The sequence below is a fragment of the Scyliorhinus torazame genome, chromosome 8 (genome assembly GCF_047496885.1).
Source record: "Scyliorhinus torazame isolate Kashiwa2021f chromosome 8, sScyTor2.1, whole genome shotgun sequence".
Lineage (NCBI taxonomy): Eukaryota > Metazoa > Chordata > Chondrichthyes > Carcharhiniformes > Scyliorhinidae > Scyliorhinus > Scyliorhinus torazame.
In genome coordinates this window covers 88,600,740-88,623,838 of record NC_092714.1, presented here as the reverse complement: position 1 = coordinate 88,623,838, position 23,099 = coordinate 88,600,740, and the positions used below count along the sequence as shown (strand labels likewise).

The 23,099-nt window shown below is 45.4% G+C and overlaps 1 protein-coding gene across 2 annotated transcripts in view; it reads right to left on the bottom strand.

Annotated features, from left to right (window-relative positions):
• The window catches only part of gap43 (growth associated protein 43), a 347,262-nt gene that overhangs the window by 216,814 nt on the left and 107,349 nt on the right, over positions 1–23,099 (bottom strand). The window contains exons 2-3 of one of the 2 annotated variants that reach the window (XM_072513929.1): positions 15,410–16,007; positions 14,788–14,812 (exon numbers count right to left, since the gene is read on the bottom strand). In XM_072513929.1, the coding sequence (XP_072370030.1) occupies positions 14,796–14,812; positions 15,410–16,007 (615 nt within the window). In that variant the 3' untranslated portion in view covers positions 14,788–14,795. The remainder of the gene's footprint in view (positions 1–14,787; positions 14,813–15,409; positions 16,008–23,099) is intronic. The other variant, XM_072513928.1, reaches the window with a different exon arrangement.

Below are 23,099 nucleotides of genomic sequence, written 5' to 3'. Positions count from 1 at the left end.
TTATCTGCTCCCCACTTGTGCTTAATTCTGTTCCTCAAAGCCTCATATTTTACTTTCATCGTTCTCAACATTTTACTTTCAACATTAGCTCTTTGCAACAGTTTCCAATATTCATAGAGCAACAAATGTTTCTTCAAACAATATCAATGTTCAAACGTCTCAACATGAAAGTTAGTCAACATGAAGTGATTAAACTCATTGCTGTGAATTAAAGAGATAAAATATTAATTATTTATTAGGTTATTAAAGGCCAGACTCCTATTCAGAAATATCCTTGTCAAACATTCTAAAAAGGAACTGTTGTTCACATTTAATTGTTTACTATCTACCACCTTTAAAATACATTATTTTCAAATAGGTGTTTCAGACTTTTTGTTTTATTTCCTTCTGACTTGTTTCCATTTACAAGCAAATGTGATTACATTGTCCAGAATCTTAGTTATGGAATTGGTCACCAAAGACAGAGCAATTTCAAATAAAAATGCAATATTACTAAAATTGTATTGCTTTGCATAAAATTCACAACTCTGAGCAAAACAGCCATCCTCCAGTACCTTTTTCTTGCTATGTGTATCAGAAGAAAACCGTGAATAGATTCTACTGAGAGATTGCTATTTTTCACAACAATGAATGGATTTTCCCTTTTTCATTCTTTAGCATCTATTAAATAATTCTAATGGGCTGATAGACAAAAGTAAATTCCAATTCCAATCGAACAGAGGATGTTAACTAAAATGTTAATGGTGAAATGCAGATGTATGACTTCTGTAACATGTTGGTTAAGACATTCTCCAAAGATTCCCATGCTTGCTATTCTAACATGATTATTAAATTGTTAACCTTAATATTAGAAATTTCACAGAAACACATGAAACAACATGTCAAACATCAGAATTTCAGTACCTCACTTGCATATTTCAACATTATGTTAATGATAAAGTATCAAACCGTAATTTTGTGAGCAAATTTTCCTTTGTTAAGTTATCTTTTACAATATATTACTGATATAAAGTGAAAAGCAAAAGGTTCGCAGAATGTTGTCAGATTTATCAGATTGATAAGTAAGTTAAAAATCAAATACAGGATACAAACACTGCCAAACTGTGTTACTGAGCTGTTATCAACAATAAGATTTGTTATATTGGGCCATGGAATGTCTCAAAATATACAAATCTGCACATACCTTTCAAAACAATATCCATTTTTAGTATTTTTTTCAACAAATATACATTTTCAAAATAGTGTGATAACGTTTGCAACCAGCTGTCACAAATACTTTTTCTGGGCTAAGATGTTACTTTCTGGTAGGTTAAGCCTCTTGGTTCCTAGTTTAGAAGACTGCCCAATTTTAATGTAATGGCATGAACATGTTAATGCCATCCCACACATTTCGACGGAATCTCCTGTTCTGGAGTATAACTTGAGGGGGGAGTGGAAGTGAGTTATTTCTGCTTGGGGACAGGACAGCTGGCCATGCATGATCCCACACTGATCATTTAATTAGATATACATGTGTGAGGAGCTCCACAAATCTTGTGCTGAGGTGGGCAGGTGGTCATCGCACCCCCTTTACCTCAGTGGCTTGAAAGTCCAGGTGCCACATTCAAAGGACACCCGGACAGGCATTCACACAGTGTAAGTTCGGAGCTTCAGTCTGGCTGTCGTTCTAGAGGGGAGGCCTATTCCAGACATCAGAATGTTGCAGATCAGAAAAGAGGCCCCACGTTAGCGATGTGTTGCTGCAGGTGCTTCTCCAGGCTGTTCGGGAAAGGTCCCGTTTCCCAGGGATGGCAAAAGGAGGCCCTCCTGTCTAAAAAAGATGTCCTGGTGAAGGTAGCAGCACAGGTCAATGCTTGTTGGGCCTACAAACAAACCCAAGTGCAGTGCCGAAAAAGGACACAAGATCTGCTACGCCACTCAAGAGTAAATAGCACTGTCTAGTCGCTGCCAAGTGAAAATAATAGGGACATTTGGCATGTTGAGTGTGCGAGTCGAGAGGGATGTCAGGTAGGAGGGATAGTCACATGCAGGACCCAGCAGCAGATGGCATATATGCATTAAATGTGTGGCAGCCACTTCATGCTGCCAATGTTGTACCTGTTTCAGGACAGTTGGCTTGTTAATCACTTTCTTGGGAGGGCTCAGGAGCTGGCTTAGGCATTCATACTCCTAAACTGTTCATGCACCCATTGGGATGACACTCAATCCTCTGTCCATCTGCAGGAGAAAGAACACTCGAGGGAGAGGACCAGGACTGTGGCTACATCATTGGTAATATAGGACTCTCATGGTAAGCCAGTGAGGATGCCTCCAGTCTGCAGTTGTCTGATGATCCAACAGTGTGAGACATTGTTTAGATAAAGGAATGTGCACAACCATCATCTAATTCCATCTCTTCTTCACTCCTGATACCCACAAGCAGGACAAGCAGAAGAGGAGACATCTGACCTCCCAGCTCCATCCACCATGACTCAATCCTCAAGAGGATGTACTTTCACGTTCACATACAACCTCCATGAGCACAGACCTCCAAGATCGGGTCACCATTTTGAAAAGTTGCCCCGATCTCTAAGTAAGCTTGTGGGTCCCCTCACCTTCCATCCATGGGCAATGCTAGACTATGCTCAGAGTCACAATCTGGTCGGCACATTCCGGATACAGATTTTGTTCTGTCTGCTGTCATGGCTCCTGCATATGAGCTTTTTACTGCCTCAATGGAAAGCATAGCAACTGCCTTGGAGGCCCAAGTCCAACAGAACACAAAGTGGCTGCCATGTTTGTACTCGGACCGACACATCCTATTTCTAATCATGAGTGCAGTGCATTAATGGCAGGGAGAGAGCAGGATTAAGGGCACGATTCTTGAGAGTACATCGCGGCTGGAAAACCAGGGAGAGCCCTCCAGCAGACCTCCCGATAGCCTCCACGCCTCGTGAGATTTTCCCAAGTCCCGCGAGATGTTGAAATTCCGCCCTAAAGGTGCAGGACCAAATGACGCTCGAGTAATAGGTCTTAAACCTACTTAGGGCCTACCTGCTCGGGATCCACTGGCCTTTGTCGATTCTCTGGCCTCCGCATGTGGACCAGGTGGAACAGCCACCAGGCCATCGGAGACCCCTGGGTGGTCAGGGTAAGTGCAGGGTAGGTCCCTGGCCCTCCCCCTGGAACATGTGCCCCTTGGCAGTACCAGGGTGGTAGTGTCAAGATGCTCAGATGGCATTGTCAAGCCAGCAGGAGCAGTGCCTGGGTGCCAGTGCAAGGGTACCCGAGTGCCAGGTTGGCAATGCCAAGGATCGGGGCCTGAGGTTGGGACCATGCCCATGAAAGGAGGGTGGTTTGAAGAGTCTGGGAGTGCAGGTAGATAGGGGCCATAGGTGGGGTTCCTGGAAGGAAGGGGACTTGAGGTGGCCTGAAGAGGGGGGTTCCCCTAGGGACCCCACAGCAAGGTGTCTTCACTTGGGGTGTGTGGGAGAGTGCCCATGTATGTGTGCGACGGGGGGGGGGGTAGGTTTGCCCATGGGTGGAAGGTGTGGGGACCCACGAGCTTACTTAGAGATCGGGGCAACCTTTCAAAATGGTGACCCGATCTTGGAGTTCAGTTCCCAAGTGCTTAAAAAAACAGGACAGGATTCTCTGGACATGCCCGCCTGGTGACCGGAGATCACCGCCCGAGGGCAATTGACTTTCCTATTGGCCGCATCTCACCTGTGGGACTTTCGTAGCAGGCGTGTGGGCTATACCGGTAAGAAACTCCCCAGGGACTTCCGGTGGCGATCGCGAACAGAGCGGCCGCAGCAAAGACGCTCCCGCACAGCCACAAAATCACAGCTTTTTTGGGGGTGTTTTCCCGGGGAATTTTCAACAAAAAATGTTTTTAAAATTCCTTAGGCCCCATGAATTCGGCCCTGCCCGGCCGCCAAAGCTCCGATCCACGGAGCTGGAGAGGGAGAGGAAAAAAAGAGACTGGTCCCAGTGAGCTGCACGTGGAGGAGGAGTGGGGATTGCTCAGGCCTGAAAGTCGGAGCACGGAGAGGATCACAAGGACAAAATAAGAATTTTAAAATTCAACCTTCCTTGTTCCTCTCCTGCAAATTTTTTTTTTTTTTTTTTAAAAGAAAAACTTTTTTAAAGGGGAAAAAAAAAAAACTTGTGAAAAAAATAAATCCCTTTTTATTTTAAAAAATTGTTTTTAAAAGGAAGGCACAGACAGAAATATGCCTCCAAATAATAAATTGAGGGGACGGCAAGATGTAAGAAGGAACAGCAGTGAAGGCGAAGGAAAAAAGCAGGAGCTGCGGCCACGCAGGCAGACGACCCCATGGGGCGAGGCGGAGGTTCAGGCGAATCAGGAAGCGGAAAAGCTGGCGAGCCGAGCAGGAACAGGATGCGGCGACCATTCCCCCCCTCCCCCCCCCCCCCACCCCCGGGACAGGGGGAGGAATGGAGAAGCGTGCTGAAAACGGAAATAAACGCCATAAAGGAGAAGATAAAAATGGAGATAAACGCCATGAGGGAGGCACTCAGGACGGAACTCCACACAATGATGAAGGAGATGCTGGTGGAGGCAACAGAAAAAATGCAGCAAACCATCAACAGCCTGGAAAGGAAGGTGGAGGTGCAGGAGAAAGCTATTCATGAGTTGGAGAGGGCCGCCTCGGACCAGAGCGACAGGATGGTAACTCAGGAAACCGAGGTGAAAAGGCTGGTAACGACCCAGGGGAGCCTAAGACGGAAAGTGGAGGACCAGGTAAAATAGGTCCAGACGGCAGAATGTTAAAATAGTGGGTCTGCCAGAGGGGATGGAGGGCAGAGATCCAACAGGCTACGTCACCCAAATGCTGGGCAAGCGAGTGGGAAGGGAGAAGTTTCCAAACCCCCCAGAAATCGACAGGGCACACAGGTCGCTGCGACCCAGGCCCAAAGCCAGGGAGCAGCCCAGAGCGATTATCGTGAAGCTGCACAGGTTCCAAGACGGGAAAAATCCTAAAGTGGGCCCGGCAGACGAAAGCGAGCACGTGGGAAGAGAAGACCATAAGGGTGTACCAGGACATTGGGGCGGACCTGGCCAAAAGAAGGGCTGAATTCAACAGGGCCAAATCAGCACTCTACAAAAGTAATGTGAAATTTGGGATGTTATTCCCGGCCAAACTCTGGGTAACATTTGAGGGGAAGGAGCTGTTCTTTAACACCCCTGCAGCAGCGGAGGAGTTTGTTAGAGCAAACAAACTGGGGGAGGGACAGCCGCAACGGCCATCATGAAAGCGACGGGGATGGAAAAGAAAGGAAGAATCGGAACAAAGAGCGGAGGGCAGACCGCAAACAGAGACATTAAGATCACGAACTGTACACACGTGTTTGGTGCACTGCGCGGGACTGTGCTGACTCGTTCTCGGGTTCGTTCCACCTCTCAATGCAATGGGGGGGAGCGAAGCAAGGTGAATGAGGGTGAAAAAGGTAGACAGGAGGGCGAGACAAGGGCTATCAAAAGGAAGGTAAAGCAGGACCAGAACAGGGCAAGTGCTGGGAGGGGGGCCACCGTGCTAGCGAGGAGGGCTAACACGGGAGGGCAGGAAGAAAGGAGGGCCATAGCACGCTTCTCAGGGGAGAGGGAGCGCCTGGCACAAAGAGAAGGGGGGGGAAGGGCAGAAGGGGGGGAAGAACACAGGGGGGTGACAGAGGAACAGGGACTAAGGGGGGGGGGGAGGAGTCGGGGGGAGAGCGCAGAACAAAAGAGAAGCAAATGGAAGGGCGAGGTAGATAAGCAGCATGAACACAGGCCTCGGCAGGCATGGAGCAGGGCGAGGAACCAAGATGGTGCCACATACAGCAACTCAGGAGGGCTTTAGGACGAAGGGAGACCCTGGAGTGCAGGGGCGCAGCCACGTGGCATACACACAGCTGGCGGCCATGGTGGGTGCCCCCTGGACAAAAGGAAACCCCGGAGCCCTGGGGCCTGACCTCATGGTGAGAGCGGTGACCGCGGCCATTTTGTACGGCCCCCTTACGAAGGGAAACCCCGGAGGGCAGGGGCGCATCCACCAGGTAAGTATGGGTGACCCCATAGGACCGGGGGGTCAAAAGAAAACCACCAGGATTGTTACCTGTAACGTAAGGGGACTCAATGGCCCGGTCAAAAGATCCAGAGTCTTCACCAAGAAGCCTGAAAGCAGACATAATCTACCGACAAGAGACGCACCTGAGGGAGAAGAACCGACGGCTGGTAAGGAAGAGCTGGGTGGGACAGACATACCACTCATGCTACGGGACGAGGGCTAGGGGAGTAGCAATATTAATTAGTAAGAGGACGAGGTTTACGGAAACCAAGACAGTTACGGACCCAGGTGGACGGTAAGTCATGGTCAGCGGTGTCCTGGAAGGGGCACCGGTCATACTGGCAAATGTGTACGCTCCCAATTGGGACGACACAGAATCCATAAAGAAGACCATGGCAGAAATCCCCGACCTTGACACACACCGACTGATCATGGGGGGCGACTTCAACTGTGTACAGGACCCACTGACCGACCGATCAAACCCCAGAGCAGGGAAAAAGATTGGCATGGCTAGGGAACTAGAAGCATTTATGGAGCAGATGGGGGCGGTGGACCCATGGAGGTTCCTGCACCCGGGGAGAAGGAATTTTCATACTTCTCACAAGTACACAAGGTATGCACCCATATCGACTTCTTTGCAGTGGGGAAATCGGTGCTTCCAGGGATCACGGGAACAGAGTACTCCGCGATCGTTATCTCTGACCACCCTCCACACTATATGGATGCGAGGTTGGAGACAGCGCCCCACATGGAGGCTGGACACGAACCTCCTGGCCGACAAGGCCTTCTGTCAGAAAACATTGCGGGCCATAGGCGACTACGTGAGTAACAACCAAAACGGGGAGGTCTCACCCTCCATGTTCTGGGAGGCACTGAAGGCCGTGATTAGAGGAGAGATCATAGCCTACAAGGCAAGCAGAGATAGGGAAGAGAGGGTGGCCAGGCAACAACTGGTGGACTCCATCCTGGAAGTCGACAGAAAATACTCCGAGGCCCCGACCGTAGGGCTGCTGGTGGAGAGGAAAAAGCTGCAGATGGACTTTAACCTGCTATCCACTAGGAAAGCAGTGTACCAACTCCATCAGACACGGGGGACCTTCTGCCAACACGGAGACAAGGCTGGCCACCTATTGGCTCACGTGCTGAGAAAGCAGGCTGCCACAAGGGAAATAGCACATGTAAAGGATAGCAGAGGCAGACTGGTAACAGAACCAAAGGAGGTCAATCGGGCATTTGAGACCTTCTCACAGGGACTGTACGCCTCCGAGCCCCCCAATGGGGACGCGGGGATGAAACTGTTCCTAGACGGACTGGAACTACCAGTTGTGGGGGAAGACAGATGGGCGGAGCTAGAAGCACCAATAGACCTGGGAGAAATCATGGAGAGCATCAGCTCCATGCAGGCGGGGAAGGCACCGGGACCCGATGGGTTCCCGGCGGACTTCTACAAAGAATTTGCACCAGTCCTGGCCCCACACCTAAGGGACATGTTCGTGGACTTACAGGCAAGGGGCACCCTGCCCCCAACGCTAGCGCAGGCCACAATTTCACTGATACCCCAAAAAGATAAAGACCTGACGGAATGTGGATCATACAGACCCATTTCACTGCTGAACGTGGATGCGAAAATACTCGCAAAGGTCCTGGCCAAAAGGTTGGAGGACTGCATACCAGAGGTGGTCGCAGAGGACCAAACCGGCTTTGTCAAGGGTAGGTAGCACACAGCGAACATCAGGCGGCTGCTGAACGTAATAATGACCCCCTCTGGGGAGAGAACACCAGAGGTGACCGTCTCCCTGGATGCAGAAAAGGCCTTCGACAGAGTCGAATGGAAATTCCTCCTCGAGGTACTGGAACGGTTTGGGCTAGGAGCGGGGTTCACCGCCTGGGTGAGGCTCCTGTACAACGCTCCCATAGCGAGTGTCCGAACTGACACCACCAGCTCTAAATACTTCCAGCTGCAGAGAGGAACAAGATAGGGCTGCCCCCTGTCCCCATTCTTGTTCGCGTTAGCCATCGAACCCCTGGCAATAACCTTGCGGGACGCAAAAAGCTGGAAGGGAATCCGGAGAGGAGACAGAGAGCAGAGTCTCACTCTATGCAGATGACCTGCTCCTCTATGTCTCGAAGCCACAGGAGGGACTGAAGGCAATATTGCAAATGCTGAAAGAGTTTGGAACCTTCTCGAGCTATAAACCTAACCTGGGCAAAAGCGAGGCATTCCCAGTGAACCCAAACGGGGGAGGGAGAGAGCTCCCGTTCAAAACAGCCCAGAACAGATTCTGTTACCTGGGGCTCCAGATAGCCAGAGACTGGACACAGATCCACAAGTGGAACCTGACCAGCCTGGTGGAGGAAGTAATAAGAGACCTTCAAAGGTGGGGCTCACTCCCACTCTCCCTGGCGGGGAGAGTGCAGACGAACCCGAGAATCCCAAAACAGACACTGCAAAGAAGGAAAATCAAAGGGGGCTTGGCCTTACCAAATCTACAATACTACCACTGGGTAGCAACGGCAGAAAGAGTGAGGGGTGGGTACAAGAACCTGACACAGATTGGGTACAAATGGAGGAGGCATCCTTAAAGGATCGACCCTCCGGGCCCTGGCTACAGCAGCACTCCCACCCCCCTCAATAAGATACACAACGAGCCCAGTGGTAGCGGCCACGCTGAGAACATGGACCCAGCTCAGACAACACTTCGGGATAACTCAAATGTCCCCCATGGTCCCCATCTGCGGCAATCACAGATTCCCCTCAGCCATGCTAGATACCACCTTCAGAAGATGGAGGCAGGACGGGGGCACATTGACGGTTGGGGACTTCTACGTAGGGCACAGACTGGTGACACTGGACGAACTGACGAGGAAGTGGAGGCTAGCAAAAGGACAGGAAATGAGACACCTCCAAATAAAACACTTCCTCTGCAAAGGGACAGTGGGATACCCTGGGTCCCCAGAAAGCACACTACTAGAGGTCCTGATAGGCAGAAGCAACGAGAAGGCGGGGCTATGTGGAAAAATATACGGACAGCTACTGGACAGAGCCCGGACTCCACTGGACGAGATCAGACAAAAATGGGAGGACGAACTGGGGACAGAGGTAGGATGGGGACTCTGGAGCGAAGCACTGAGCAGGGTGAACTCCACATCCTCCTGCGCAAGGCTAAGCCTAATGCAGCTCAAAGTGGTGCACAGAGCGCACCTGACCAGAACCTGAATGAGCAGGTTCTTCCCGGAGGTGGAGGACAAATGTGAGCGGTGCCAGAGGGGCCCGGCCAACCACACCCACATGTTTTGGGCTTGGCCCAAGCTTGCTGCCTTCTCCGAGGCAATGTCCAAGGTTGTGGGGGTGAGAGTGAAGCCATGCCCAATTATGGCAATCTTCAGGGTATCGGAGCAGCCAGAGTTACACATGGGGAAGGGGGCCAACGCCCTTGCTTTCGCTTCCCTAATCGCACGCTGGCGAATCCTGCTCGGCTGGCGATCGCCAGCACCACCCACAGCTGCAGACTGGCTCGCTGACCTTTCGGAATTTCTCCACCTGGAGAAGATTAAGTACGCCACCTGAGAGTCAGAGGAAGGCTTCCTGGATACTTGTCGGTCTGTTCCAAAACCTGCTCGAGGGCAACAACGAGGAGTAACCTAATAAGAATTTTTATTATTTTTTAAATTATTAAAACACCAAGAGGGGGGGGGGGTGAGAGAAATAAAAGAAAGGCACAGCCAAAGCTGGGGAGGGGGTGCAGAAGGAAGGCAGGGAAACCACGAGAGATGATTCCACTCTGCCTGGAAAATAAAAGAAAAGCACAGCCGAAGCTGGGGGGGGGGGGACCATAGACCGATCCAGAGGGCAATGAAAGGCACGTAGGGTCAGTTAAACGAAGGACAAACTAACCCTCTGTATAATAAAGGAAATTAGCGCAGGCAAGAAAAATGTAATGTGTATCTATACAACTGTTTATAAATATGAGAAATGCCAATAAAAAGATTTTTTTTAAAAAGAAACTCCCCAGGGCCCAAAAAGGTGACTAAGTGCCATTGAATAGCGGTGGGGAACTCGCCGGCAGAGCCAGCGGGAAACTCCCTGAGAAACCCGCCACAAATTAACTCAGAAATTATTTGGGAGAATTGCGCCCAAAGTATCTCAACCTCCCTCCAGGTGCCCCTTCTCCTGAAGGAGTCGTGGACGTGCCATCAGGCACCCATAGGGAGGAGCAGCACCAGCCAGGCACCCTGGGGCTATCATCCCAGGAAGCCCAAGGGTGTCTTACTGCTCCACATCCCCACTCCAAGTGACCCCATTGGCTCCTGCAGGTCAGCGCAAGGAGGTTACCGCTGCACCTGTGCATGTGACCCTGAGCAGGCTGGAGCCCTCTAGGTCTCAGACCACCAGAGGATGCCTGCCAAGGTTATCAAAATCAAAAGGCCAGCAGTCAGCAGGATGCCTCCACCTCAGCTCTGGATGATGGGCTGAAATTACGTTAACAATAGAAAAAGAATGAAGAAAATTAATGAGGAGATGCCGGCGTTGGACTAAGAAGTCTTACAACACCAGATTAAAGTCCAACAGGTTTGTTTTGAATCACTAGCTTTCGGAGCGCAGCTCCTTCCTCAGGTGGGATCACCTGAGGAAGGAGCTGTGCTCCGAAAGCTAGTGATTCGAAACAAACCTGTTGGACGTTAACCTGGTGTTGTAAGACTTCTTACCGAGGAAATTTAAGACACATAGGTAGCACAAATGTTCAATCACCAGATATATGATTAACACTTCTAAAAGTATGTGGATTTGCATGGTGTTTAAAGTTAGTTGCATTCTCATTGTGCTGCCAGTTGCTGCATAGTCATGAGAATTTAAGGGCATTGCACTTCGTTCCCCATCAGATTCCAAAGACAGAACAATTGCAATTTCAATGTGGTTCTACCAATACTTTGCTTTCCATTGAGGCAGTCAAAAGCATTCATTGTCTCATCAGTAGTGTCAGCATTGAGTATCCCAGAAGGAATATGTTTAACTATTGTCCATCATTCGTGAATTTGTTAGTCTAGGGATGCACCAGGCAACCCAGCAGGTACTGCTCACTCAGTTTTGAACCTTCTTAGAATGCTGTCCGTTCAACATTTCTAATCATGTCATTGCATGTCCTGCTGGTGTCCTGATGTGAGATATGTGGAGGATGCAAATAAGCCTCAAGGAGAGTGAGACAGGCTAAGTGAGTGGCCAGAAACAGGACAGAATGGTGTATGAGGATCAAAAACGTGAGGCTGTCACTGTGGTCTGAGGAATAGAAAATAAGCATCTTCACTAGATGTTGAGGTAATAAGTGTGAAAGCCAAATGGACCTGGCTGTCCATGTTCAAATGTATTTGTAAGCTAACATGTAGGTACAGCCAACAAGTGAGAAGGCAATGACAGGTTTCTTTTGATTGTAAGAGGAATTAAATGTAGGATTAAAGAGGTCTGGCTGCGGTTGACCTTTGTGAGACCTCACCTGCAAGTGTCCGGTTAGTTCTCTTACCTGAGGAAGGATAGCACTCTTATTGAAGGGTTGTAACCAAGGCTCACCAGACTGATTTCAAGGACTGTGGGATTTTCTTATGAGATGAGAGTGAGGTAAATGGGCCTGTATTCGAGAGAGAGAGAGAGAGAGAGAGAGAGAGAGAGCAGAGGGCTGACATACTGGGCGGGATTCTCCATCCCGCCACACCCGTTGACTGGCGCGATGCGCCTCCGCCAGCAGCGGGATCCTCCGTCCCGTCAGCCGGCCAATGGGGTTTCCCATTGTGGGCACCCCCGCGCCATTGGGAAATTTGCGGGCTTGAGTGCGCTGCTGGGAAAGCGGAGGATCACTACGACGGAGAATCTAGCCCACTATCTTTATGAAGCAAAAATATCTTTACAGGTTCTGCATGAAGGATGTTCCCTTGGCTGGGATATCCAGAACAAAGGGACACAGTCTCAGAGTTAGAGGTAGGCCATCTAGGACTGAGATGTGAAAGAATTTCTACACTCGAGGGGAGTCAGTGTTTGGAAGTCTCCAGCCATAGGGCAGTGGAGGCTCAAACTTTGAATATACTCAACTAGGAAATCAGTAGATTTGTTGCCTCCCTCACTTCCTGTCCCAGACAGTCTGGCTTCCTGCTCTGCTGACCTTTGCACCTTTCCCCAGTTCCAGCTCCATCCTTCTCTGCTGACACTGTTCCCGTGTTCAGCCTCTTTCACCCTTTCCCAATAGACTCCATTCTCCCTGCCTTGGTCACCCTCTGTACACCTTGGACAACTGGCAACCAAATCCATTCATAATCTGCCATAGAAGAGGGAAAAGTAGCGGCTATTTATTCCAAAGTCCAGGACAATGATTACTTCAGCTGGTGCAAGCCATCTATATGTAGCTGTGCATTTGATGTATTGTATTTCTTACCTGTGGAGAACTTAATCCAATGGGGTGGAGAGCTGGCCTGTAAATGAGCATGCATGGTATGCAAAAGGATATGTGGCATTGAGAAGCTCGACCCACCTTTAAAATTCCAAGAATTTAATTCCAAAAGTTTATCCCATGTTGTGAAGCTGAATTCTGCCCTCCCAACTTTCTTCCCACTCCAGGAAAATTCTGCTCAGTATCTCAGATGGGACTTTGAAAACTAGAGAAAAAAATTAACAACCCTTGCAAGCAACATTCAAGTATCAAGCCGCAAGCTTTACAGCTCAAGTGCCATATTTGCATGTGATTAATTGGCCTCTATATATTTTATGGTATCTTTATTCGAACTTCATAGTTAGTATAGATACATTCCAGACACCAGTATATCATGTTGCAGATACACACACACTGATGGACACACAGCGGGACCAATCAACACACACAACACCGCAGCCAATCACCAGTTAGAGCACACGCACTATAAAGACAGGGGGCATCAGAGTTCCCGCTCATTCGAGCTGCAGCCTCCTAGTAGGACAGAGCTCACAGCCTGCAGCACAGATCTTCACCATGTGCTGAGTGCATAGACTGGTTAGGACAAGGCATTGGTCTTTAGTTCAATCTAATATCGTGTTAACCCACAGTGAAAGTATGTTCAACAGTTTCTGATTTATAAAAGAGTGTTGCACTATTTTAAATGTTGGTGACCTGTATGTGTTCCATGGATCCAGAGCACCCAACACATCAGAGGTTAATCAGGAATTTGAGACATAGGGCTGGATTCTCCGGTCCGGTCCCCTGTTCCATGTTTCTCTGCGGGATGTCATTCCCTGGCAGCGGGATTCACTACTCCTGCCACATGTCAATGGGATTACCCACTGAAGCCATTTCATGCTGTCGGGAAACCGACGGACGGGATGCGCTGCCAGTGGGAACAGTGAATCATTGCAACGAATAGAGAATTTTGGCCATATTTTTTGTACTGTGGAGTTTGCAATAAGCTATCTTTTGTGGTAGCTTATGGCCTTCTAAAAGAGTTAATGATAGTTCCAGCTGCAGCCTATGTGGAACAGCTGCATTCCTTTTTGCTGTTTGCTCCGATAGTGCATTCCCATTCATTTTAAAACCATCATTTGAAAGAGTAATACTGAGACCTTTCTGATCCCTCAAAGCGGCGATGAAAAAAATGTACAGCTTTAGTCATAAATAAAAACCTCAACAATGCTTGTGAAATATTACATAAAATATTAAAACAAAAGTACCTATTTATAAGTGACAACTGGTAACAGCCTTTTTAAATAAAAGGTGGTCAATTATTCTGAACTCAGAAAGCCAGCTCCACAGAATCAGTTTTAAAAACAGAATCAACCCCACTGTTTGCCCATGTAACAAAATGTCCCTTTACCAAGTGTGCCAATGCTAAAATACTTCAAATTAAGCATAATTTTAAAAGTATATATACTGCACCATTGCCCTCCTTCCCTGCTCACTGGTGGAACTTTTCTTAAATATGAGTGAGTGCATATCTGGGTGTAACAGCTGGCAGAATATGTTTTGCCTAGGCAGGGATTTATAGCAGCAACCTGAAACTAGATGGTTACTGGCCTCCGATCAGAATGTACTCCCACCTCTTGCCAGAGATGTCCCTTTTGGAATTGTCTAGTCTCTTTACCGGATGTAGGCAGCCTGAACAAGGTTCCGTTGTATGGAATTTCTTACAAACAATTTGGAGTAAGGAAGATTGCTCAAGCCCAAGATTTTTTCAGAAATAAAATACATGCTAAAAATGGTATGATTCCACAAATGGTGTCTGATTTCAAAAGTAAATACGTTACACACCTCAATCATTTGCCAGTTTGAGTATCATAAAATATGATGGGTGAATGCCAAATAACCAGGGTGAATTGCAAATGTCTATTTTCCTCATTGGATTTACTCTATTTTATTTACACATTACATGCAGAAGACCCAATCCAGTTTGATGCACTGATTCCTTGTTACTCCTGGAATACTGTACACACAAATTTTGTTTTCCATGCTTCAGCTAGTGGGAGTGTAGCTGATATTGTGTGGGGTTAATAGTGAGGAAACCAGAAAGTAGTTCATACTGAATAGTGCACCCACATGATATAGGAACATCATAATGGGTAATGTCAGAGATCTCTACTTACAAGAAATTTTCGGATTCTCACAAGACCATATTTAGACCAGCTTCTGAAGTATCGTTAGTGATTCATGGACAAATGTTAAGACATAATTCTGTGCTCAAACAATCTGGTGGTCTTGATAATAACATAGCGATGTTTGCCGCTTACCTGTTTTTTCAGTATCTTGGAGATTCTGTGAAAACATTTTGAAGTAAACAACAGCTGTTGGATTTCAATACCGATCTGCTTTATATTGTAGACGAAACGCAAGAGGCATAGAACTGGGAATCTTTAATTAAAGCCAGTAGTGTTGCTTCAATATGGGAATTTATATACATACACATGCATACCTCCCTCAACACACTTGACAGTTGAAGCTGATTCAAAAATTCAATCAGGCTGTTGAGTGGATATATTTACCAGATTGAAGTATTGGCTACTCATTCTGTATGCAATTTTAATTTGAACAGAAAATTTATAACCATTATTCAATGTTGAACGGTCAGCAGTTTTTGTATAATTTTAGTTTGTTGATTCTGATTATTGGCTTCTTGGGAAACAAAAATGTCTCATTACACCAGTGAAATAAACAAAAAGTATACTTCAGAGTACGTTTCTACATTGAAAATCTCAAGAGTAATTTAAAATTGCCGTGTCACTTATCATTTCAATGGTAACCAATAGAAGTAATAAAAATTGAGAGAAGGCCTATATTTCATCACTTTTGTTGTAGAAACAACTTGCAAATTAAGGTCTTTGCCACTTAAAAAAAACTGTTTTCATTTTTTACCTGTTTTCTCTGGTGCTGTGCTACTAGCAACTGTCTCAGTTTGGGCCTTTGTTGCTGCTTCACTGGCCTCAGCGGAAGCTGCTTCTACTGGTTTCTTCTCCTTTTCCTGGCTAGAGGTGACATTTGAAGATGGGGTACTCTCAGTGGCAGTACTTGCGGCCCTTCCTGTTTCCTTGACATCCTTTTCACCATTTGTGATCTTTTCATCTTTCGCTACTGGCGTTGCTTTTTCCACGTTTTCCGTGGGGGCCTCCTTTGCCTCTGATGCCTTCTCAGCATCAGAGGGGTTTGCTTCAGGCTTGCTTACTGGCTTTTCTACCTCTTCCGTTTTCCCCTCAGAACCAGATGCAGCTGGTTCTGTTGCCATTGCTTCCTCCTCCTCCTTGATAGCCTCAGTTTTTTTAGCGTCGTCTTTTTTTCCTGCACCCTCCACCTTCGTTGCCACAGCTGACTCTCCTTTCTTCTCCCCCTTGAGCTTTTTCCTTGTTATATGGCCACGGAAGCTAGCCTGGATTTTGGTGGCCGCCTTGTGAGCCTTGTCTTCAGGTTTGGTAGTCTCTTGTTCAGCTTTCGCATTAGCCTCGTCATTCTTCTCAGCCTAGAATCAAAGTCACAGGAAACATAGCTGTGAAGTCATAATAATAATAACCTTTTACTGTCACAAGTATGAAGTTACTGTGAAAAGCCCCTAGTCGCCACATTCCTGCACCTGTTCGCGTAAGCTGGTACGGGAATTGAACCCGTGCTGCTGGCCTTGTTCTGCATCATAAACTAGTTGTCTAGCCCACTGAGCTAAACCAACCCTGCAGAAATATTCTATGGTTCACTGATATTATCTACCCCTACTATTGTTCCCAGCACACATTTTATGCTTCAGGTATTGTCTATTTGTGTTTTCAAGCCATTGTTTATCCTACGTACAATCCCATCAAGATGATTTAACTTGCTATCTATCAATTTTTTTTAATAGATTAGCTAGAATGCCATAAAATAAACAGATTGCAGACATACTTCCATTTTCACAATGTAATGTAGCTTTTGGTGAGCATTACTAGAAATGTGGCGGTAAAACTATAACTCAAGAGCAGTGGTGGGCAACCTGTGGCCTGGGAGCCACATGCAGCACATCAGGGTTCTGAGTGCAGCCCATGAGACATTTTGTTGAGTGTTGCCACATTTTACTGGTTTCCATCTTCTGGCTTTTTTAAAGCAAGGACACATGAAGTGAGGTTTTTACCACTTGAAGTTGACAGTTCTATGAATGTATGCATGATTAAGCATTTTCTATAACTTATTTATGAAACATTTGGCATGTTTTAAATGTATTCAATCTTATTCAGGGTCACAGTTAATGGGCTTATCAAATGTCAATCTTGCGACCCATTGAGATGATGAAGAATCATTCATGCGGCCCACTCATTAGTCTAGGTTGCCCATCATTGCTCAAGAGACTGATGCACTAAATCTACGAGATGCCAAGACTTGTTGTAAAAGATATGCTTATACATTGGACCAAATTCAGTATAACTCCATTCAGAAAGTTTTAAATGGACTCCTTTGCATCTTATTTAGGATGAATTGAGAAACGGCATTTCTGATGTAATGTACATTGAACCCCAGTTTTTCCATTGTTTAGATGCTTCCATTTTCTAAATCCCTTGCTTAGCAAGCAAGTGGAGACATGAACGAGTGGAACAAAATTGTTATATTTGATGACAGAGGCCCAAAGATTGAGGCAAATTGGTCCTCCAGCCTTAAGTAGAGACGGCTTGAAATGCTGCATCTTTCAATTTCTGGCCTGTCTCACCATCAGTTACCATCAGTCAAGTCCCAGGGGAGGAGGTGGGAGAAGACAGGAGGAGGTGGTCTGGTTGTGGCTGGCAGCAGTCATTATGAACATTGTGAAGCCAGGAGAAGCACCTCTGCATCTTTTGCCTCCACATTATTTTTTTAAAATTCGAAAGTATTTACCCCTGAGGTTGTGGCCATTGAATAGGCCACGTCCATGGCCAGTAAACTTTACAGGAATAAACTTGAAGCCTTTCCAGTTCATGGCAACCCAATTTGAAAGAAGAGTTCTAAAACAGACAGTGAGCCCCCAATTAGTATACACAAGGGCTGTCGATGACTGCTCCTGATTGGCAGAGGGGTGGGATCCTCAGCAGCAGGGAAGCAAATGAAGGGCTGAAAGGAGAAGGTGCAGTACTCAACAAAGGCAAGCTGAATAGACATGATAGACAGGCACATGGCAGAGAGCGGGGGAACCTGTTAAATTAAACTGCATCAATTTCGATGCAAGATGTAAGGCTGATGAACTCAGGGCATGGATTGGTATTAGGGACTGGGATATTATAGCCATAACTGAAACATGGCTAAGGGAGGGGAAGGACTGGCAGCTTAATGTTCCAGGGTACAGGTGCTTTAAGCATAACCAAGTGGAGGAAAGGAAGGGAAATTGCATTTTAGATTAAGGGGAGTATCACGTCAGTAATCAGAGTTGAAATAACCAAGGGATCATCCAGCGAGGCTTTGTGGGTAGAACTAAGAAATAAGATGGGGGTGGCTCCCAAATAGCCAACAGGAATTAGAAGTATAAATATGCAGGGAGATTGGGGAGACTTGCAGTAGTAATAGAGTTGTCATAGTCGGGGATTTTAATTTTACTAAAATAGTCTGGGACTGCCATAGTGTTAAGGGCTTAGATGGGGTGGGATTTGTTAAGTGTGTTCAGGAAAGTTTCCTCAGGCAGTATGTGGAGAGTCCTACTCGGGAAAGGGCAAATATTGGCCTACTCTTGGGAAATAAGGCAGAGTAAGTGACTGAGGTGATTGTGGGGGACCACTTTGGGACCAGTGACCATAGTTCTATTAATTTTAAAATAGTTTTGGAAAGGCACAAAACTGGTCCACAGGTGCAAATTCTAAATTGGGGCAAGGCAAATGTTGATGGAATTAGACAGGAGCTTGCAAAGGTTGATTGGAGTAGCTTGTTTGAGGGCAAAGGAACCTCTGGCATGTGGGAGGTCTTTAAAAGTGAAATAGCTAAAGTTCAGGGTCTATATGTTCCTGTTAGGGTGAAGGGCAAGGCTGGCAGGAGGGAACCCTGAATGACAAAACATATTGAGGTTTTGGCCGGGAAAAAGGAGGCATGGCTCAGGTACAAGCAGCTGGAGTATACTCAAGAAGGAAATTAGGAGGGCAAAAAGGGGGCATGTGGTAGCTTTGGCTGAGAGGATTAAGGTGAATTCAAATGGATTCTTTAAGTATATTAAAGGGTAAAGAATAACCAGAGAGAGAATCGGACCCCTCAGTACCAAAGTGAACATGTGTGTGGAACCACAAGAGATGGGCAAGGTTCTCAATGAATATTTTTCCTCTGTTTACTGTGATGAAAGACATGAAGCTGGAAAGGTTAGTAGCGATATATTGGAGACAGTTTGCATTACAGTAGAGAAGGTAATGGATGTATTAAAATGTATGAAGGTGGATAAATCTCCTGGCCCTGACCAGGTACATCCAGGTACATCCAAGAACGCTATGCGAGGATAGAGAAGAAATGTTAAAGAAGTCATAAACCCAAAAGGGGCATACACATTTCATTACCATGCAAAACTTCTCATCCTCATTAGGAGACAGTTATTTCCTTCTGTATTACCCATTTTGCCTTTATTTTCCATTCCAATTATTCCTAGTGTCATTTTCTCATTTCATTTCAATTTTGTACCTCTATTCCATCTCAATACAAGAGGCACTAGTATTTACATCATTAATTATTTTATGTTCATCAGGAATCACATTATTGCTTTAGTCTCAAGCTTAATATATCTTGCGTCAGCAAACTTTAATGCATCAGCACTTGTCTAAATGCACCACATGTAGAAAAATTAATAAGTGGCAAAGTAGTTCATTTTGAAATCTCATTAAATCAATCAGGAAACATTTCTATTTAAACTTCCTCTCCTCTGAACAGAGGTATTCTGTGGGCAAAACAGGTTTGACTGTACACCTTGGTTGTTGTTGTGAATTGTGACCAATTTTTCTGAAATGGGAGGGTATCTATAGGAATTGACATTCATTAGACCTACCCTGCAAGTCAGCCTGACCTACAGCTCAACCAATTTTGTTCAAAGTTGCCAAAGTGCAAGCTGAAATAGTACAATGAGGCTCATAGAGCATCTGGGCCTGAGTGAACAAGGCGACCAATAAGATTTAAGGATTAGGAAACAAACAGAGAAGGACTGAGTAGGAGGGTAAATTAAAGGGGGAAAATTCAATGTCAAATCAAATATGGAAATATCAATAGAGAGGTCGGAAGAAAGGTTAGATTGAGAGAGAGAGAGAGAGCGCATGAGAAAGAGGAGACAGAAAACAATTAATTCATTTTAAATTTCCTTGACAAATTCAAGGGCTGACAGAATGAGACTCCACACTTTTTTGGTTATTTTGCAGTATCGGTAAGGTTGCATGGTAGTAGTCAATAATTATCAGATTGTTAATAGTACATTTACACTACTACTTGTCATCCCTAAATATCTATGTGATTTCAAACCACACAAATACTGCAATTGCACAACTTTCAAATGAAGGTCAATGGTGAGGCACATATATGTCATTTTTACAAAGCTAACAATATAACAGTGTAGCTCAGACAGCAAGTTTGAAACTTCACATTTAACTGTACATCTGCAACCCATCTGAAGTTGCAGCACCATTTCTACTTACATTATGATGAATGCCATTCGTTTAATTTATTTAGTCAACAAAAATCTGGCCATTATGTTTCTGTTTTAACTTATCTGTACTATCGTGACTTTTGTTATAATTATTAGATATATATAATCCTTTAACTAGAATAATACTCTGGCAAGGCTTGTTCTTTTATATATCTTATGAACAAGAGTAGCTTCCAGTAACCTTAACTGTATTTTTTTAAGCAGGACAAAATAGCTTAAGATAGAATGATTAAACATTTTACTTTCAAAAAAAAGTCACGGTGTCAGCATACCACATACACTGGTTGCTAGAGTTAGGAAATATGCAGTTTAGATTACAAGGCAGTAGTTGTATAGCCCCAAACATATAATAGCACAAGAAGAGACAACTCCTATAATATAGTATATATGAGCAACAGGTGCAAAGAAAGTATTGCACATCAAGATCTTAAATCATGATACACATAAATGAACTTCTACAGATAAGTTCCTGACTGCTAATGATTTTTTCATAACTAGAAAGAATCAAGAGAATGATCAGCAAGGTTTCACCATCAGAAATGGGTAGAGGTTTTTTTTAATTTTTATACATTTTCAATGCCCAATTCATTTTTTCCAATTAAGGGGCAATTTAGCATGGCCAATCCACCTACCCTGCACATCTTTGGGTTGAGGAGGCAGAACCCACGCAGACACAGGGAGAATGTGAAAACTCCACATGGATAGTGACCCAGAGCCGGGATTGAACCTGGGACCTCGGCACTGTGAGGCAGCAGGGCTAACCCACTGCGCCGCCATGCTGCCCAAATGGGTAGAGGTTAGACACAACAAAAATCCACTCTGTATTGGCTGCAGTTTAGTTTTTCCAAAATACTTTACAAATCATACTGAATGCTGAACTAATCCTAGATCAGTAAGATAAACCTACAACTTTCAAGTCAGAATGGTGACATCTTATATGGGTGTCATGGTGGCACAGTGGTTCGTACTGTTGCCTCACAGCGTCAGGGACCCGGGTTTGATTCCAACCTCATGTTGCAGTTTGTGTGGAGTTTACACATTCTCCTGGTGTCTCTGTGGGTTTCCTCTGGGTGCTCTGGTTTCCTCCCACAGTCCAAAGATGTACAAGTTAGGTGGAATGGCCATGCTAAATTGCCCTGAAGTGTCCAAAGGTTAGGTGGGGTTATGGGGACCGGGCTGGTGATTGGGCCTCGGTAAGGTGCTCTTTTGGAGGGTCGGTGCAGGCCTGATGGGCCGAATGGTCTCATTATGTACTGTAGGGATTCTATAATTCTATTCATATTATTTGGGCATTCTTCACATAGTCTAGCAACAAGAGCATATAAGGGAGCTATCATACTTATAAAATCATGTTTAATATTCTTTGTAACAACACAGCATAAAGAGTTTAGCAGTGCTGATGTACATTCCTGTGCATTCGGGAGCTTTATTGGCCTGCAGTGAGCTCTAATAGAAAGCCAATTTCAGCACCTATGGTTTGCCATCATTCTGTATTACAATAATGTCACAGCAACATTTATTAATGTGTTCCTTTAACAAAAACAACTAGAAACATAAAGGAATGGAGTAGGTCATTCAGCTCCTTGAGTCTGTTCCACCCTTCGATTAGATCACAGCTGATTTTTAACATCAGCAACTTGCATTTATAAAGCCTCTTTAATGTAATAAAATGGCCCATGGCACTCACTCCATTTGTCCACATTAATTTATCTTAGTCTTAAAGGCCCCGGGCGAGGTTCTCCGGCCTCCCAGCTGAATGTTTCTCAGTGGTGGGAGACGGTGCGCCATTCTCATATTAATATTACTGAGCAGAATTTTATGATTCCACCCCCCCCCCCCCAAAGTGTTGGCTGGAATGGGAAACGCAGAGGGCAGCCCACCAGCTGCCTTTTCGCACCAAACTTTCAAGTACTTTGGAAAAAGAAATGGAAGTGTTGGGGTAGATGTGGGGGGCTAATACAATGGGGAAGCTTACCAATATTATTTTAATGTATGGCAATGGCATTCCTGACCTTGCATGCCCAAAGGAAGCCATCTTGGAAGTAACATGTGATTAGTTGACGGTAATCAATTTATGATTATACCAAAAATGAATTAATCAAACCGGCAACAGATGATTTTAAGATAGTGAACCACAACTAATTTTGAAGGGATTTGAAGGCACTGTAATTTGCCGTGAAACTGGCGGCCGCCACAATTTCGGCGTCAAAACCGATCTCCGCCCAATCGCATTTCCTGATTCCGGTGTCGACCGACGGAGATAATTCCCGCCCATGATAATGCAATATAGAAAACCTTCGGTTAAATTCAACATAATTACTGCATGTACCTTACAGTGATACAATATATTGAAACGTGTACCATTAATATCAAAACTCCAAGCAGCGTGTCTTTTAATAACAATCAAGAGATTTAACAATAGATCATTAACAGAACTGGCATTATTAGTACACCTTACATAGGTATATAACTTCAGCCGTGTTATGTTACCTTTATCAGTCTTTACATTTAAAGTAAAATTAACTCGCTAGAATCACTTTTGTAGCTCAGAACAAACAAAACAAATCTGCACTATTAGAATGTACATTACATGCAACGCCGATGTCCCAGGTTCGATCCCGGCTCTGGGTCACGTGTGGAGTTTGCACATTCTCCCCATATCTGCGTGGGTTTCACCCCCACAACCCAAAGATGTGCAGGGTAGGTGAATTGGCCACACTAAATTGCCCCTTAATTGGAAAAAATGAATTGGGGTACTCAAAATTTATTTTTAAAAAAAGAATGTACATGGCAGTGGAAACAACAGGGATCTTGATCCATCAACTTATATTGAACAATGGACCCCAGCCCAAAAGCTAAGATTGAGCCTCAGTTATAATGAAATAATAATTCATTAGTAGTTTTATCACAAGATTGGTCTGTAAACTTACACAGGTATGTTCCGAAAGAGATATTTGA